General features: G+C 32.7%; 1 protein-coding gene across 1 annotated transcript; it reads left to right on the top strand.

Annotated features, from left to right (window-relative positions):
• Positions 1–368: 368 nt before the first annotated feature.
• Positions 369–7,408, top strand: LOC125847526 (14-3-3 protein 4). Its single transcript, XM_049527129.1, has 5 exons — positions 369–504; positions 2,274–2,776; positions 2,854–2,976; positions 6,767–6,883; positions 7,074–7,408. The coding sequence occupies exons 2-5, from the start codon at positions 2,297–2,299 to the stop codon at positions 7,134–7,136; spliced, it is 783 nt and encodes a 260-aa protein (XP_049383086.1). The 5' UTR covers positions 369–504; positions 2,274–2,296; the 3' UTR covers positions 7,137–7,408.
• The last annotated feature ends 13,032 nt before the right edge of the window (positions 7,409–20,440 follow it).

The following is a 20,440-nucleotide window of genomic DNA, read 5'->3' as shown; positions in this document are numbered from 1 at the left end:
GAAGAGATTGAAGAAGATGTGTGTGGTGATGGTGGCGGTTGGGTGAAATTATGAGGAGGAAGAAGAAGAAACGTACAACATATTGGGAAGGTGATTTCTTTTTCTTTTAATTCTTTTTTTTTTAAAAATTAAATAGTTGTCTTCACTTGCTTTTAAACACGTGTAACCACTCTCTTGATATGATTCAACAAAAATACACCACATAAGCTTAGTCAACGGTCAAAGGAGTTTAAAATAGTGTATTTTAATAACTTTAAGTGTTCAATTGGCAAAGTCGTGAGTAGAAGGGTCTAGGTGACAAACGGAGCCAAGTATAAAGGTCTTTCAAGAAATTCCGCCAAAAAATAATAATAATAAAAAGAAATCTTGCATTTCTAAAACCACTATCACAAGTAGAGCCAAACGACCCCTTAACACACTAGGTCTTACATATACATCATCTACTTCTATTTAAGTCAATATTCTCTACTCTCATCTTGCGCTCTTCTTCCGTCAGAGAACCAGGTACTTTCTCGATTCTATTTTCTCTGGGATTTTGCTATCGATGATGTTAGATTTAGGGTTTTCCCGGACTAGATCTTTCGTTTTGCTTAGATGATCCGTTCTTCATATTAGTATTGTAACTGCAGATCTGAAAATTTTGACCATCTGATTGCTTCATATCTGAATTTATTTGATTTATTTCACTTGTAGATTTAATTGAAGGTAACTAATACTATTAGCTTAGCTAGCGTTCCGGGAGAATCTACTCAGTTCATAACTATCTATCTATATCTGTAAAGGAAGGACTAAAGCTTTCGTGCTTATTGTTATTGTTAGTTTTTCTAAGATTTGAGTAATTTTGAAGGTATCATATAGTAACAGGAAAGTTGAGGAATGAAACAGAACCTATGCTATTTTTACCTCCTCGATTTAACAGTGCTATGTCAATAAATTGCCAAAAACACAAGGAAGACGAAGGATTTAGATCGGTTGCTAGGTAAGCTATAATTTAAGTAACAAAGAAGAAAAAAGAAAAGGAGTATTTGAAATTGAAATTGTAGAATTTTTTCGTGAAAGTTGAAGCTGTTTTGGCATAAACTTTACTTGGAAAAGGAGTTTGTGAAGATTGGTGAGTAGAAACTAATATTTCACTTGAAAATAAACCTGATATACACCTTCATATCAGTATTTCAAACTTTCACTTGAAGTTTAGTATTTGACTATGTTGCTCGGACTCTTCAAAAATGCCAACGGATGCGTGTCGGATTTGCCAAAAGTAGTGTATTTTTGAAGAATCCGAGACGGGTGCAACATCAAAAGTGAAGAGTCCGCGCAACTAAGGTATTTGAAAACACTCTCGGAAAATTCAGTATTTGCTAAATACTCGTGGCCAGATTCAACAGTTACAAATACTGAAATTACATCTTGTTCTCCTGAATAAAAAATGTAAATTAAATCTGTTTTAAGTAATTGTTTTTTTAATGCATGACGTTTTTTTAAATAATGACCAGTAGACCACTGGTTCGAGCTGTGGAAACAGCCTCTTGCAGAAATGCAGGGTAAGGCCACGTGCAATTGATTTTGTGGTCTGGCCCTTCACCGGACCTGCGCATAGAGGGAGCTTAGTGCAATGTTCTGCTTTTTTATTTTTTTAAATAAAATTAAAGAGTAAGTAGTGAATTCCTGTTAATGCTTGGAGGTATGACTTTACACCAAGTGCTCCCTTAACTAGTATCTAAATTCTGAGGAGTTGCTGAAGATTCTTTTAATATCTAACGGCACACAACATGCCCCATCTGAAGTGCCTTTTGCAGTACCCTATGCTATTGGTAGGATTGGTTTCTTTTCCACAACATTTGTTAATCACCAGTTTCTTCCGGTGTATGCTTAAATAAAGAACATATGCCCACTTTATAATTTAAAGATTCATTTTTGGTCAACTCGATCACCTCCTTTAATTATAGTTGAGAGGCAAAAACCTGCCTATATACGGAATAGTAGCACACTGCTTAACCATTATTCTATGGTGTGAGAAAATGAATTTCTTAATAGTCACCACCTCTTATTACACTTGGAAGCTTGAGTAAAGCTCATAGGAATTAACTGTCTCAGAAATAGTTCACGAGGTATTGAACCCTACTGCCAATAATTCAAGGGACTCAGTTCACTTGAAATTAATTGTGGAGAATGGTGATAGATAGATCCAGAAGTTGCTGTTTAGCTGTTTCTAAAGGCATGTTTTGTGGTATCCAGAATGTGATGTTCAATTACCTTCATATTTGTTGAATCAGGTGTAATTTCACATACAACAAAAATGGCCGACTCTTCGCGTGAAGAAAATGTGTACTTGGCCAAGCTGGCTGAGCAGGCTGAGCGATATGAGGAAATGATTGAGTTCATGGAGAAGGTTGCAAAGACAGCAGATGTTGAGGAACTGACTGTTGAGGAAAGGAATCTTCTTTCAGTGGCCTACAAAAATGTAATTGGCGCAAGAAGAGCCTCATGGAGGATAATCTCTTCAATTGAGCAAAAGGAGGAAAGCCGTGGAAATGAAGACCATGTCAACACTATTAAAGAATACAGAAGCAAAATTGAGGCTGAACTTAGCAAGATCTGTGATGGGATTTTGAGCCTCCTTGAGTCCAATTTAATACCATCGGCCTCAACAGCTGAGTCCAAAGTTTTTTACTTGAAGATGAAAGGTGACTACCATAGATACCTGGCTGAGTTTAAAACAGGGACAGAGAGGAAAGAAGCCGCTGAGAACACTTTGTTGGCATACAAGTCTGCTCAGGTAGGTGATCTATGGTGAACACTGTCAGTATTTCTTTGTAATAAACAATTCTGTTTTTTTAATGTGTTCTGTTGTAGGATATTGCTTTGGCTGAACTGGCTCCTACTCACCCAATCAGGCTGGGACTTGCCCTTAACTTTTCCGTTTTCTATTATGAAATTCTCAACTCACCTGATCGTGCTTGTAACCTTGCGAAACAGGTAAAATTCTATGCTTCTGTTGATTCTTTGACTTGAATTACTCTCTCTCTCTCTCTGGTTAACTAACTTAGTCGGACTATCTTCCTCGTTCTTATAGATGATTTGTCATGCTTGTCTATGGAACATTTATTTACTTGTACCATACTAATTTCTTTGTAAAAAAGGGAAAAGATCGTTGTACTACTTCAAGCTATGCATGTACGTTTCGATTGGGAATCAACTTTAGCTTTGGTGCCTCGTAATGACAATGAAGCTTGGTGTATGCTGTTTGAGTGATAGGAATGTTTTTTTTTTTTTATATTTTGAATGATTTGATTTATGCCTGCCATTTTCTCTGGTTGGAGTAAAGTGCTTTGTCTTTCCGTAATGCGTAATTCTTCTCCTTTTTCAAACCGAAAGGAGAGCTTCTTTCTTTGCGTTCTTTCCTGTGGTTTCCTATTCTTGTCAGGATCTTGTCTGGGGTTGAGGTTGTTTTCCACACTAAAATTTCGATTGATGCTTGTTCAGGTTTTTGTCCTTGTCTATGTCCTAGGCTCCTAGCAGCAAAGTATTTAGTGCTAAGTTCTTTATTAGGTACAGTTAGTTGTGGACATCCTGTTTTAAACTTAGGGTGATAGTTCATATGACCACTTTGTAGGTTACGTCTTATATTACAGTGCTGCCATTAGAATTAGCTGTCTTTGTACCTGTATGTTGGTCATAGATATTTTCTATTACTCGATGACTGATGAGACAAGAAAATAGCATGAACTAGTCTATTGAAAGAGAGTAATTTCATTTAACTCGCTTAGAGATAGGAATTACGTTTGAATTCGGAATTCTAAACCTATATCTAATGCATTCTGAATAGCTTTTTGCTTGTGCCCCAATATGACCACTTAATTGACAGTTTGACTTGTGCGACCCAAGTAATAAATCTTTTTGCGCCTGTACTCAAAGTCAGTCGCAATAAACTGTTAGGATAATTTAGTTGACTAGGAACCAGCATCTTCTTATTACTAGAGTGGTAGGATGAATTAGAGTCTTAACTTTGATGATGGAATTATCTACCTTTTCCTTTTTTTTTTCTTAGTTGAATATTTTGGAATGCCTGTTATTTGACTTTGTAAACTTAGGCAGAATTAGTTTGAGAGTAACAGCCACTAGTGCTCTGTCACAACCCTAATTAGTTGGGATGGGCTATATTAACTTCAAAATTTATTTTAATTCTTATATAATTGTTTCATAAATACTTAATAAGTTATTCTTTAAAACTAATTAGGGGTTCTCCTTATTTTTAAGAAGGACCAATTAGGGGCTCTCTAGCGCAAGTGGTTCTTTACTTTTGCATGGACATACAAATTTCTAAAAAAACTCCGAATAAAACCAAATTGGACGTGATTGTTTGCACCTGCAACTAATTGGTGTCATTGTTATCAGTCTTTTTCTTCCATTGGATTCTGTTTTTCGACAAGTCTGCATAGATCCAAAGGATGGTAGGGCCTTTGAGACAAAATCTTAACATGTTATTTTCATTCTACCTTGTCGTCTTTAATACCTTCAGTTATAATACATCTACGGAACACTTGATTTACATAGGACATAACCAAATCATCCCAGTCAGGTTCTTTTGTCTTATGTCCCAAGTGTGCAGTAGTACATTCGGTCTTAATTTGTTTGGTCTCACATCTTTCCGAACATTTGCCTTGTTATATAACTGACCTTGTAAGCACATCATTTATTTTCACATAGCATTGTTGGCATCATAGCCGCTCTACAAAGCTCGTCTTTCACTAGTATAGGAATTTCTTATGGCATTACTGTAAACTCCTCCATCTTACCCATCATATTTTAACTTTATGAAATACATTTTCATATTCATGAAACACTAGACCTAGATTCCTGAATTACCTATATTTAAACACCATAATTTCGTCTAATGCTGCTTTAACTTCATCATGGAGAGTCAAAGTCAGTGTGTATATTCTGTCTCATTTTCACTTGCTCTAAAATCCTTACTCTCCACTGTGTTCCCATGTTCAAGCATTTGGTTGATGCCCTCTCAGTAGCTTCATTAGTTAACACAAGGCAAATCCTTAATTTGAACTGCTATATCACCTCCATTGTTCTCACAATGACGACAATTCTTTACCACATATCGTTTAAGGTATTTCTATTAACCATGTGAGGAATTAAGTCCGCCAAAGTGATAGAATCATATTGGCATTCTTTTCCATGTGGCTCATTTCTTAATTTTGACAAGTACTTTCCACGATACCATTGAGAGACATTCCCTTAGTGCAAGACGTACACATGGCAGCAGGGCTATATAGAAATAGTGGTTCTTCAGGAAAAAAAAAACTTCATTTATACAAATCTGTACACTTAGAGTGCTCCAAAAATAAAAACTGAAATATGAGAACTTAATTCCAGAGGGTCTCCTATTTCTTCTTCTCTGAATTTTCCCTATTACAGCATGCGGAATCACTGTCCAAAATGTATTCCTAGTTTTGCTTTCTATAGCATGGCATCCATTGCTCGAACAATGCTTGGCATAATCTAATCAACTCCGATCAAATTTTGCATCTTATTCCTATTGTAGTGGTAAATTTGCATCTGATTGGCTTATGACTGTCCATCTTAGCCTCCTACATGACCCCAACATTAGAAAACTCTAGCTTGGACCTCTTCTTTTCCTTAACTTTTCAGTAGTTCAATATCAAACTAAAAATTATTGTTAGGTGCTAGAGATAGCCAGACATCCACAGTAGGAGATTCATGTGTTTTAGTTTCATATGTCCATCATCTCAAGCTCAGAATCTATTTCATGTTCAAAACTTGTCTTTGAGTTCTTTAATTAATCATCATTGTTTAATTAAAATATCGTCAAGATATCTTGGTATATCACAACGAAATCTTCAATGTTTTGCACAAAATAAAGTTCATTGTAAGAAATCTTATTATATTCCATGGAAATAGCTAAATTCTTGGACAATACATACATTTTTTTTTTGAAGGAAGCTACTTATATAACTTTTGATTAAATATATATATTTTCTTTTATTGAAGAGTAATTGATTTGGTAGTGTCATGTTGGAATATAGAGCCTGTTTGGATTGGCTTATTTAGGTGCTTTTAAGCACTTTTGTAGTGTTTGGGTAAAATCTTTTAAAAAAAAAGTACTTTTAAGTCAATAAAACAATAAGCCATAAGTTTGAATTTCTTACTTATGGCTTATGCTTACAAGTCATAACTTATAAGCCCAACCAAACAGGCTCATAATCACCTAACATGTGTTTGGAAGCAAATTAATATATATATTTTTTGTACAAAATAAACCCCCAATAAGCTGAAAAACCTGACAATAACTGAAGCAATGGAAAACCGACTTAATTGGTTTGATGCTCTTTTAGAGAAAAGCTGACCAATCCGAGCCGCAAACACCCCTAGTTTTAAGTGCTATTTTGTTTGTCTTTGTTTTAGTTAGTTTTTTTCTTTCCTTCCGTCTTTCCCTTTTTGATTGAAGTAGTACACACTTTTGCGGCCCTACCAAAGCTGCAAGAATAGAAAAGTAAAGATGAATAATCCCAGAGTTTCTACCTATCTATAAAATAATCCTAGAATTTGTAGAAACTTGCTAGGAGTACAGAACAGTCCTCTTCTATTTTGCTCATTGTAAATGTGGCTTCAGTACGTCTTCTACTTGTATGTACAAATACATATATGTTACAATCTCAAAAAATCTTGAGACAAAAATATACTCCTATTATTACTGGAGGAGATATTTATAAGCAATGATGTTAAATTGCAGGCATTTGATGAAGCCATCTCAGAGTTGGATACACTGGGTGAGGAATCTTACAAGGACAGTACATTGATCATGCAACTTCTCCGAGACAATCTCACTCTTTGGACTTCAGACAATGTGGTCTCTCTCTCTCTCTCACACACACACATTTAGTCCCATGCACTAACAATTTTTTTTGGATTATCCTGTGTATATCCAGAAAAATGGACTAGCTAGTTCCTGATTGCTAAATTCTGGAATATTACTCTTGTTTTAACTCTTGACATGCTGATGTTGAATGTGTTTTTGTTGTAAACTATTCTAATTCCAGGATGATGCTGGGGATGATATCAAGGAAGCTTCAAAACCTGAGTCAGGCGAGGGGCAGCAGTGATGAGATAGTAGCATAGTCCTGTAGTTTTTATCTTATAGGGATGTTGGTAGAGGATATAGCAAGATAGTGAATTTAGATCTCCCATGGTTGTGTCACTGTTGAAACGGTTCAATATAAAACTTGTCTTAGTGTGGTAAGAATATGTGGTTAAGTCGATCATGTAGTGCTATGATCATTAGAGTTGAATTGGTAGCATTACTTGCTTGTGTTGATAACTTTGCTCGTATTTTTGGTCTCATTTGCATGTTTGTGTGATTGAATATGCATTTGATAATCCTGGAAATATTTTGTTATCTCTACCCCCTGGGAATCACATGGAAGAGAAATAGTATTGGCATGTGGACCAAATGCTTTCTGGTTCTGTGTGATCGAACACGATTGTTGCATTGATAGAAGGTACTAACACTTCTTTTTAGCTGTGACAACGTCAGTCAACAATTTTATCTTAACCTCTTAGCATATGTTCTTTTTGATGCTTTGGGTGGAGACTAGATTCGAGTAGATAAAAGATGCAAGAACTTTAATATTGATGATGTTATAAAATAAAATAAAAACTAGTGCAAGAATAAATTACACGAGAAGAGAGGGTAAGGATATACTACACAACAAAAGAGGAATGGGACAATTATTTTCTTTCACTTTCGTTTATGAACTTTTCGTTACATTATGGTAAGGTAAAAGAACACTTCTACTGCAAAAAGGAAAAGTATTTACAAGCGATTTCCCTTACTTTTATATCCCTGTTTTTAACTATTATCAAAGAGGAAGAATATATACTTTGATGGTACTAAAGTATCTTCATGGAACACTTTTTTAACAAAATCAGATCTACAACATATTTTCATAATAAGATGATTTGGGTATTGTAGTGTGTGAATCATTCTCTTTTTCAAGTAACTTGTTGAATGGTGAAGAAAAAGTCTTCATTCTCTTGTTAAAGTAAATTTGTTAGACGGTGAAGAAAAAGAAAATTGGATTGTATTAACTCTGATAAGAATTAAAATAGGGTTAATTTAAATGTCTAAGTAATTTAATTTAACTGTCAAATCTTAAGGGTATTTTATGTATTTTCTCTTGTTGAAACTAGACTCTATTTATTTAGTTAAGTAGCTATTACAACAGACATGCAAATATTAAAATTGCCAAAATTTTACCAAGTTATTACAAAAAAAAGGCTAATCTTTCTACTTACTACTATGCCCTCATATATCGTCTACATAACTTGGCATGACCCAAAAGAAGAATTTATACAAAAATATTAATCGATCGGGAGATGATCTAGTCAAAATCTTCAATTGCGAAAACATATACCATCTTATTGCCTTCTCTAAACTTATGATGTATTGGAGAATTCCTCAATTTATTCAAAACGTACATGCATTCCGAAATATGTTAATGTATAAAAAATTAATTGCTTTTCAGAAGGCTTATTACCTCTAGTGAGTCAATTTCGATTTTGATAATAGGAATGTGGTAGAGGTGAGCAATTATAATTACTTCATAGAAGACTCAAAGTCTCATATGTGTGTTGTTTAAACGAGTTATTGAATTTGCTGTGATTTCTATTGAGCCAAATGTGCCACAATACGAAGGAAAAATACAATTTCCCATTGTAGGAGGGGATTTGGGAGGGTAGCAAACATATTGTTGAGTTGGAGTAACTAGTGATCTGATGATTTTTTGAATATTTTAGCAATGTCACATTGTTAGAAGATGTGTCTATTATTCTCTACACTGTTGTTGCAGATTGTACAAGAGTTGTTAACCATGTCGAGACTATAGAGGAAGGACTTGTTGGTAGACGGTCATACACCCAAGATAAAGTCAATTGAAAATCGTGATCGAAGTCATGATTTGAAGATTCATTTGAAGAGAAGGGTATCTTGATTGTCAATATCGAGGTTGAATGAATTATTCTACCTGACAACAACAAAAGTGGAATTTGACACAGATCAAAGGAGAAAGCAAGGAGGAATTTCACTTCAGAAAGGAAAAAGACAGTACCAAATGAAGAACCTTGGGACAAGCTTTTTGATGTCCATGTGTCAGTCATGAGGACTTGTATCCGTTGAAATTTATTTTCTTTAGCCTTCTCTTATGTTAGATCGATAAAGATTTTGATAATTGACAAATAGAGGAACAAATGAAAGGAACCGGTTGCGCCGATATGTTCCTTTCAAACCGAATCCAACTGGAATAAGGAGAACGTTGTCCACGCAAATTAGAAATTATAAAGCGGTGGAAGGGTTGCTTTTTCGACAAGAAACCAGTGCAAAAAGGTTTTCTTTCATAAAAGAATTCCTTTAAGGAAGAGAAAGCGTGCATAAAATCAGTTTACAAGAATTTCCAAATTTCATACGGATAAGGAAGCAGAGTTGAAGTAGGAAAAGGATTCTTGGTCTACTTAGTCTATAAATAGAGCAAGGATCTTTCAACGAAACTTGCGCACTAAAACAAAGAGTTACAAGCAGAATACAATCAAATAGAGGGAGTTCATATTTGAGTGATTTCTGATTACGAAGTGTAGCAAACGCAAGGAAACAAGAATTGAAGAACTAATTCATAGGCTTATGTTTTATAGTTCTTAAGTCAAGTTTTCTTGTATTGAGTTTTTATCGAGTTGTATCCTTATGGAGTAGGAATAAAGTCTTCAAGTTGGGGCGACTTAAAGACTTGGGAACATAAACCTTGGGGGGTTTGTGTTGAAGTTTAGGAATTAAAGTTAGTTCCTAGGATTGGAATAGTTGTAATCCGAATTCATAACTTGAAATGGGTCGACGATCTAGTTGGTTATTGGCGTCTAGGAATTAGAGTTTATAATTCCTTAGGTTACATAGGTTTGTAATCTTTTGTTAAGACTCAGAGTTTAATGAAGTGGAGTTAATTCCTACAGAGGTGTAGGTCGTGGTTTTTACCCTTTATGAGCCGGGGTTTTTCGCGATAAAATATTGTGTCATTACTTTATTTGCTTTACATAACATAACTGATGTAATTTGCAAAGGAACAAATAGAATATACCTGTTCCTTAGTCAAATCTGGGGGTCAGTAATCCAACAACTGGTATCAGAGTAGGTTATCTTTGTAGAGTCTAATAACTCAAGATAAGATCACTATGAATTTTGCACCTCCTCTTGGATACAGTGAAGGTCAACATATCAACATACCACCACTATTCAATGGACATTACTACGTATGGTGGAAGACGAGAATGGAGGATTTTCTACAAGCCCAGGACTATGAATTATGGATGAGAGTTATTGATGGTCCTCTTATTTCTATGATAGAGGATGATGAATGGAAAGTCATTCCAAAGCCCAAGGCTCAATATGGAGAAGCTGATTATAAAATGCTCGCAAAGAATGCTAAAGCTAAGTGCATCCTTATATGTGGACTTGGACCTGACGAGTTTAATCGCATCTCTGATTGTACTACAGCGAAATAAATTTAGGACACACTGGTAAATGCACATAAAGGAACTCCCCAAGTAAGAAAATTTAGAATTGCTAAACTATGCACTGAATATGAAACATTTAAGATGGAGAGTGGTGAATCACTTCAAGATATGATTACTAGATTCACTACTATTGTCTTTGGGAAAGATATACACTACTGAGGAACTTGTTGATAAAGTGCCGAGGACTCTACTTAAGTCGTGGGAGATCAAGGTCACTGTAATTAGAGAAGCAAATGATTTGACCACCATGAGTTTAGATGAACTTGTAGGAAATCTAAAGACTTACGAGATGAATGTTGATGAAATAAAAATGAGTGGAAGAAACAAAGATATGATTTTCTCTTTCAAAGCAATTGAGAGTGATGAATATGTCCCAAACAAAGAAAAAGAATCTGAAAATGCTATGTATACTGCTTGGGGAACAAGTTCAGACAACTCAAATGAAGATGATGCAGAANAAAAGCTCTTCAAGAAAGGTGGAAACTATGAGAAAAAACTGTCCCAAACAAAGAAAAAGAATTTGAAAATGCTATGTATACTGCTTGGGGAACAAGTTCAGACAACTCAAATGAAGATGATGCAGAAGATATGGCTTTGATGGCCATGGAGGACTCTGAACCAGACTCTGAATCAGACACTGAAAAAAGGGAGGTAAATCTTCTTGACCTTAAAAATAAACTAAAATATTTTTCAAAGAAAAATTGTTTTCCCTTATTTTAACTCTCATAGATAATGTTCAAGAGTTGGATGAAAACAAAGATCAATTATTTGCTTCCTTGACCAGTTTAAAAATTGAATATATTGATCTTGAAAAAATTAACTCTGATCTCAAGAAAGAAAATCAATTCCTAAAGGAACAAGTACAACAATTTGATTCTTGCACTTTGGCTCTCAAATCTAAAATTTTGAAACAAAGTGTTACAGGGAATGTGAAAGGAAAAATTAGTGGTGACCAAATCAGATGTGACCAAGATCTAAAGAGGTTAAAAGATGAGATATTTTCTGACAAGAAAAATCTAGAAGAATAAATCTTGACCTGGCTAGAACTAAGCATGAGCTTAAGGCGACAAACAAATGGACCCAGTCCTCAATGATTGTGACTCAACTTAGTAATAGAACACATAACACTAAATCTGGAATATGTTTTGTTAATGAAGTCCCTAAGAAAACCTCTTATTTGTGCACACATTGTGATGATATTGGTCACTCAAGGGGTACCTGCCCAATAGTTATAACTCACATGAATAAGAACTTCAAAACTATCTCAAATAGAAAAATCAACCCTGTTAAAAGAAAGGAATCACGTCAAAGGAATAGGTTGGGGTAAAAAAAAAAATCTAAAAATGTTTTACCAATATGGATTAATAGAGATCTCATTCATCTTTTTTATCAATACAAATGACCCAAGCTAGTCTGGGTTCCTAAATCTAACCTTTAAATTTGAAGGAAAAGTGAGAGGAAACATGCAACATTCACCAATGCGCACATGTTGCTTCAAACGCATGATTGAAACTAGAAGAAATTCCTCTCACTTGCAAAAGAAAATGATGGAATAATAGCTTTGACCGTGAAAAAAATTTGAAAACATGGGCAAGACTAAAGAACACAAATTGAAAGAAGGCATCATGTTGAAGGAATGAACCAAAATCCACTCAGTATATTATAACTTTGTAATAAGAGAAACAAGCCTGCATGATGATGATGAGTTGTCAATGGTCTTTAAATCAATTATGAAGAAACATGTGCAAGAAACAGGTCCAACCTATGCAGTATCTAACAATTACGAACATGAAAAGCCATATGAGGTGCACTCAGATGATCAGAGTGTGTAAACTGTGAGTCCATCAATCAAGAAGGATGATCAACCTAGGAAAACACTTTTAAAAGGAACGATTTGGAACTTGGAGATGATTAAGATCACATGAGTATTCCTCAATGACTAATGAACATTGTGCATACTGCCCTCTAATCTTGAATTTTATGCTCAGTCTTGTACATTAAGTTGTATGTCTCTATACCACTTTTAAAGTCAAGCTACTCATGCACTATAACATTATATTTGCATCTGTCACAGGAGAGAGGCTCAGTAAAATTGGAGCAAAATTCAGCATTATCCAGAGATCTAAGGTATGTGCACTACAATTATTCATAATTAAATATAAATCAATGCACATGTACATGTTCCTTCCACTTGTCCCAAAATATATATTCATGTCCTATGCTCAATTTTCAGCGTTCTCTAAAATGAATCTAATCACGTTTTCTTGTGATAAAATATAACCATATCTCTACTCAAGATAAAACTATTCATCTCAAAGGACTCTCAATACTACTAAACAAATATCTTATTAAAAGACTATTTAAAGCTTTATCCTAGTGTGTCTCTACAACTCACACCCTTCTCTTTCATAAATTTCTTAACCAAGAAATCTTTTTTTTTCTAAAATTGTGGAATAAAGTGTTCTTCAAGAAACATGTTTGTGCTTGATTAATTATAATTTTTATGATTCTTAATGACATTCTTGGAGATTTTAAGTGTGATGGTCTATATGATGTTATGGTTGAGATAACTTCGGTGGATGACACCTCTACTTTGATGCCTTATAAAATAGAGGTTCTGGTGTAGAAATTGGGTAGTGCTGGTTCTTAGGGGGAATCTGTATTGAGTGTGTCTAAAATTATCGAGGAAGTTTTGGAGGATGTACCATGTGAGAGGAAATATTTTGGGGACCCTACAGTTGAACAAAGTTTAGTTGTTAGGCTTAACTTGGGTGCATCTAGTAAGGGGGAATCAATGGGGGACTCCTCTGTCGAACCTAGTTCTTCTATTGGGATCCATATAAACTGGAATTTAGAGTTGATGTCAAAATATATTATAGTTGGTGTTGCATCTGATAGTACCACGTTTAGGGAACAGATTGGGAGAACATGTTCCTCTACAAATGATGTTGAAGAAATTTGTTCCTCTTACTAACTCTATTGAAATTAAAGATGACTCTATTGAAATTAGAGTTGTGAACTTTGGGAAGCGGACAATGCTCTTAGGCAAGGTGATTATCGATTTTAGGGGTTAGAGATGAGTGAATTATTTTTTCGAAGGGCACAAGATTGATTGAACCAGATCTTTAAAGGTGATACAAAACGGAAAATAATAAGCTGAAATTGAAGTCATATGTGTCACTCACCAGAATACCATGGACCAGCTGCATATGAACTATGATCTTGAACATGTAGGCCTGCTAAAGAAAAATAAAAAACAAAGCTCAAGGCTGGGCTTGCATAGACCAAGGCTACCTTTGAAATTGAGAAGACTACTAATTTTGTTAATTCAAAACATGTTTTTTTGTGCTGCTGAAAGAGGACTTTTGTTTACCCTCTCATGCTCGATCTTTTGTTATTGCCTAGCTACTCTAGCCTTTGACTTTCCAATTTTTTTTTCCATCACAAGTGCTTGTTTCTATCTTTAATCTTGATTACATTTGTGGTGTATATGCTTTTTGATTAATGCTAATGTTGGGTTTGAGTTTCAGGTTCATGTCTATATCCTATGTTTGTGCAAATACTTTGCAATAGCTAACCGAGTTCTTGATTTTGAAGTGTTTGTGTAGGTGATACCCCCAGTGACCTTGAGTATCGAATTTGCTTATTTTAGTGTGATTTTTGCCTTCACAGTGTTTTATGATGTCAAAAGGGGGAAGTGCATGTTTGTGTAATATTTATAAGTGAAAATTTTATAAATGACATTTATAAGACTAATATTTTCAAGTTATAGCTCTAGAATAAAACTTTCAAGTTGTAACAATAAAAAATTTCAAGTAGTAACAGTTTATAAAAAAAAAAGTTTTTTTAATTAATTGTAGAAAATCAGTTTTGAAAAAAAAAAAGATAAAAAAGGAAAACAAATCAATTTTGAAAAAAGAAGAAGATAAAAAACGGATAAAGGTGTATTAATTATTTTTGAATTCATTGATGATAATTGTTAATTAGCATAAATTTAGGAGATTCAAACTAATTAGGAATATTTATTTTCCTTATTTCACTCTAATCTGTTAACATTAATTAAAAAATCAGATTTATTCATTTTGTTCAAAGTTTCTCTCTCTTCGTTTTTTTTCCAGAATTTTAGTTATAACATTGTACTAAAATAAAAAATGATTTAAAATAACAGTAAAAATCAATTAGTGTGAAAAATATATAAGGTAAAAATGAATATTTTAGTAGTAAATAATTTGAAAATATTAATGATAATTGATAAGAGACATGAAAATAGAAGAGTCATAACAAAGAAATATTTATTTTCCTTTAGCTCAAAGAAGTTATTGACATTCTGGAACAAATTTCTTTTCTTTTCTTCAAACGTTTCTCTCTCTTCTCAATATTTTCGCTGGTTAGTCGTCACTCTTGTCTAATTTCTATTTGTCTTTATTCAATAATCTTCATTTTCTTTTAATGGACGATTTCTTATTAGCATTAATAAATCATGGTGGTAGATAGAATCCTTCAGGTTAGTGTTCTTTCAGATATTTTATTTGTATTGGTAACAAAATGTAATAAAAATTATGAACATTCAAATTGGAATTTTTTTTAAGATTTCGTTTGTGTACAATAGTTTTAATTAAAGTGTTTTTTTTTTGTTTTATATACTGTTAGATTTTGATATGAACATTCATTTTTTTTGTGTGTGTTTCTGATTTAAAATTACATAAAATTTGTTTGGAATTGATATACTGGTCATACCATGTTGGTACGATTCTGGTATTATTTATTCTAGTGGCGTGATTCTGATATGAATAAGTAATGACTTATGACATCAAATAGGTATGATTTTGACATCCAATAGGTATGAAAAGTGTGCATAAAAATTGTATGAAATTTGTATATTGATTTCTGATTTTTTGGTTGTGTATAATAATTTTAATTATGATATTTTTTAAAAGTATAATGTTGCATTTTGAACATTTAATTTGTTCATTATTTGTCTGAATCAGATATCATTTTTTTGGTATGTTTCTGGTTAAAAAAATTACATAATATTTTATTTTGAAATTTGTATACTACTTATAACAAACATGTATGGCAATTTATAATGTTTTTTGGTACGATTCTGGTATGATTGATTTTTTTTTTTTGGCATTATATTGGAATGAATTTGGGAATAATAATGTAATGAATTTGGTATATTGTGTATTTAATAAATGACAATTAATAGGTAGAAATGAAATTATTTTGGTATTATAGTGGCATGATCCTAGTATGAATATTTGATGAATTTTGGCATGAAATAGGTATGGAATGTGTGAATAAACTTGAACGCTGAAAGGGGTTTGCTAATGTGAAATTCAAGAGGTCTAAATTAAATGCAATGTTGTTGAGAGGGCCACAACAGGAAGACATGTTCAAATTACCCTGCACAAAAAAAAAGTCATAATTTATAATTGTGACAGACTCATGTTTTGATTTATACTATCTTTTACTAACGAATTATAATTTCAGAACATTTATTATGAGTACTGTAAAATCTGTTTTTATGTATTCATTGCATTTCAAATATATAGTGAACAATTTATTAAGTAATGTTGGTATACAATTGGTATCCATTTGGTATGCAATTGAAGTCACACAAATACTAGTTTATCGTAATTTCCAATTAGTATTCTTTTGATATCCACTTGGTGTCCGACTTGAAAAAAATATAAAACAAGATGGAATTGAGGTGGATACAATATAAAATGGTCACAGTTTTAAATTGTCAGCTTCATTCTTCCCAGATTTATACAAGGTGGATACCAACTTCATACATTTTTTTATTTTTTAATGTTTGTCGTAAATTATCAAGTTAAAATACCAAATGTATACGATACCAATTTAATGTCATTCTTATTTTTCAATTTGAAGATCAAGTTGATAGAATGTAAGCCAATATACCAACATTACTTAATCAATTGTTCATTGTTTTTCAAATATATAGTGAACAATTGATTAAGTAATGCTGGTATGCAATTGGTTTCCATTTGGTATGCAATTGAAGTCACATAGATACTAGTTAGTGTAATTTTCAATTGGTATTCTTTTGGTATCCACCCGATGTCCGACTTGAAAAAAAATATAAAACAAGATGTAATTGAGGTGAATACAATATAAAGTTGTCACTGTTTTACATTGTCAGCTTCATTCTTCCCAGATTTATACAAATTGGATACCAATTTAATGTCATTCTTATTTTTCAATTTGGAGATCAATTAGATACAATGTAAGCCAACATAAAATATTTCATGTAATTTTAATTAGTGTCCATTTGATTTAGAACTGATATCGCATTGCAAAAATAGAAACCTTAAGATGTATTTAAGATTTCAAACCAAGTTATCCAAACTAAAACTAGTTAATGATGTATCCAATTGGTATGCATTTTGTATACCACTGGTATCCCACTGAAAAATTATAAGAAACAAAACGTAAAACTAGGTAATATGTTATTCATTTGATATCTATTTGGAAAGCTTAAGTGTAACAGACAATTGTGGTGTACTATGTTTATGAGGTGTTTTTCAAGACTAAAGTCTAATAAAAATTTGGCTAATGCTGATATCCAAATTGTATAAACTTGATATTCAACTTGAAAACTTTTGACAAATTAAAAATAAAATTGTATAAAATTGGTATCCAACTGGAACAAATTACTAAAAGAAATAAATTTGAAATGTAAAACAGTGCATATTGTATTGTTGCAAAAAGCAGTAGCAAAAAAAAAATATATATCATTCAAAAATTTAAAAAACATGTAAAAGAACATGGCAATGAATATAGATATAGATGCATAGATCATGCCAATTTCATGCAAACATCAAACAAATTTCATACCAGAATTATATGCATAAAGAAACAGTTTTTTTTTTTAAAAAATCCTACTAAATTGAATAATTGCTAAGATAATTTAAATAAAATATTTACTCTAACAACTTTTTTGCCTTTTTTGAAATTGATATTTTTGAGTCATCTTTCATTGTTGCTCTTCTTTTAGAGGGTTTTGATGACAAACACCATTCGACATTTGTTGATTTTTTTTTTTAAAATCTCGCTTACAAAATCATCTGAGTTTGAATTCGAAGGGGGTTCCACCATTTTCCCTTTTCTCTTTTGTTCCTTTTGATTTGGAGGACTTGCAATTTTCTTTGCTTCTCTTTTCTTCTTCTTTTCTGGAATTTGTTTCTTGTTTTGTGGGGTAACAACCTTTCTCGCCGAACTTGCATTCTTGTTGGTCGACGCGATTGAGTCAATATGTCAAAAGTTGGAGTCTCGATTTCAATAGTAGAACTCATTTCGACTGGTCTAGGGCTCTTTCTAGGAGTATGCTCAAATTTTTTCTACATTATTTTCACAAATTTGGCCTTTCTTTTGATTGTAGAATGAAAATGTCAAATTATGGTGATACAGAGATGATTTACGATTTTTAAGGAAGATGAATGAAGAGGTGAGAGAGAAATGTTTAATTTTTAAACGTGGGGTGGTGGGGTGTTGTTATGGTGTGTGAGAAGAAAAGAAGAAGCGTGGTGGTTGGGAGGTGGGGTTTGAAGTGTGACAGTAAAACAAATACAAGAATCAAGGTAAATCCCTAAAAATGGGTAACAAATAATTATGATTGATTCTTTAATTATATCACCTAATAATTAAAATATAATTATAACATATTAATTATGTAATAAAGTGGAATTAAAATAAAAATTGATCGGTTATAACCCGCAATTAAAATGTTATAAGCAATAATATTTTAAAAGTAGATTTAAAACTCGTAATATTACCCCTTAAATATATATGTGGGGTGATTTTTCCTTTAATTTATAACCCAATTGGTCTAACTTGATCCTCTAATGTGTTTGCTTTGTGTATTGAGTTTTAAGAAACTGACATAATACAGATTAATCTATTCACACAAGAAGCAATGGTTTGTCATCATCAAAAAGGGGGAATTTGTTAGATCGAGAAAGATTGTGATAATTGACAAATAGAGGAACAAATGAAAGGAACCGGTTGCGTTGACATGTTCCTTTCAGACCGAATCCGACTGGAATAAGGAGAACGTCGTCCACGCGAATTAGAAGTTATAAAGCGGTGGAAGGGTTGCTTTTTCGACAAGAAACCAGTGCAAAAAGGTTTCATTTCATAAAAGAATTCCTTCAAGGAAGAGAAAGCGTGCATAAAATCAGTTTACAATAATTTTCAAATTCCATACGGATAAGGAAGCAGAGTTGAAGTAGGGAAATGATTCTTGGTCTACTTAGTCTATAAATAGAGCAAGGATCTTCCAACGAAACATGCGCACTAAAACAGAGAGTTACAAGCAGAGTACAATCAAATAGAGAAAGTTCATATTTGAGTGATTTCTGATTATGAAGTGTAGCAAACGCAAGGAAACAAGAATTGAAGAACTGATTCATAGGCTTATGTTTTATAGTTCTTAGGGAAAAGGGTATGATATACCCCTCAACTTTGTCATTTGGAGCTGATATGCCCTCGTTATGAAAGTGGCTCATATATACCCCTACCGTCATTTAAACAGCTCCCATATATCCTTACCGTTACAAAATGAGCTAACATATACCCTTCATTTAACGGAAGTGAAAAAATAAGTTTTAAATTTATATTTTTGACTTTTGATTTCTTAAAAAAATTATTTGGGGGTATATATGATTTTTCTAGAAAATTTAAAGGTATATTTTAATTTTTTTCGGACATAAATTATTTTTTGATTTTTTTATTATCATTATTTGAATTCATATTCTTATTTTATTTTATTTTTCATTCCTTAGTGTAAAGAAAAAAATTTAAAACTATTTTTTGTGGCTATATTATAATTTAAAACTATTTTTTTCAGATATATTGTAATTTAATTTTTGTATTTGATGAAAAAATTGGGTCATCTATAATAAATTTAACAAGTGTATTAGCAAAACTTAAATAAATTTGACCATCAAAATAATAAATCTAAATTAGTCGTTGAAACAAAAAATAGTTAAAAAATAATAATATATGTTTGAGGAGAATTAAACTTACTCATATGGGATTATATATTTTTTTAAATAATTAAAAAAATTAAACTAAAATTAATTTTTTTCACTTCTGTTAAAGGAAAAGGGTATATGTGAGCCATTTGTATAACAATAGGGGTATATATGAGCCACTTTATTACGAGGGTATATCAGCTCTAAATGACAAAGTTGAGGGGTATATCAGACCCTTTTCCCTAGTTCTTAAGTCTTTTTTTTTTCCCTAGTTCTTAAGTCAAGTTTGCTTGTATTGAGTTTTTATCAAATTGTATCTTTAATTCTTTATAGATCCAGTGAAGTATAAATTGGAGTAGGAATAGAGTCTTCAAGTTGGGGTGACTTAAAAACTTGGGATCATAAACCTTGGGGGGTTTGTGTTGAAGTTTAGGAATTAGAGTTAGTTCCTAAGATCGCAAGAGTTGTAATCCGAATTCATAACTTGAAGTAGGTTGACGATCTAGTTGGTTGTTGGCGTCTAGGAATTAGAGTTTATAATTCCTTAGGTTACATAGGTTTGTAATCTTTTGTTGAGACTCAGAGTTTAATGAAGTGGAGTTAAATCCTACAGAGGTGTAGGTCGTGGTTTTTACCCTTTATGAGCCGGGGTTTTCCGCGATAAAATAGTGTCATTACTTTATTTGTTTTACATACGTAACTGCTGTAATCTGTAAAAGAACAGATAGAATATACCTGTTCCTTAGTAAAGTCTGGGGGTCATCAGTATTCCAACATCTTAAATAATGAAAAATTTATAAATATTAATTGTAACTTTGTAATACATTATGTAATATTTTCCTAGTAATAAT

This window comes from Solanum stenotomum, chromosome 12 (genome assembly GCF_019186545.1).
Source record: "Solanum stenotomum isolate F172 chromosome 12, ASM1918654v1, whole genome shotgun sequence".
NCBI classification, from domain to species: Eukaryota; Viridiplantae; Streptophyta; class Magnoliopsida; order Solanales; family Solanaceae; genus Solanum; species Solanum stenotomum.
The sequence above is the reverse complement of the archived record's forward strand: the minus strand, read 5'-3'. Positions and strand labels throughout refer to the sequence as shown.

Coding starts and splice junctions, on each gene's coding strand:
- LOC125847526 (XM_049527129.1), top strand. CDS start 2,297: ATGGCCGACTCTTCGCGTGAAGAAAATGTGTACTTGGCCAAGCTGGCT. Junction 2,777..2,853: donor TGGCATACAAGTCTGCTCAG/GTAGGTGATCTA, acceptor GTTCTGTTGTAG/GATATTGCTTTGGCTGAACT. Junction 6,884..7,073: donor TTTGGACTTCAGACAATGTG/GTCTCTCTCTCT, acceptor TTCTAATTCCAG/GATGATGCTGGGGATGATAT.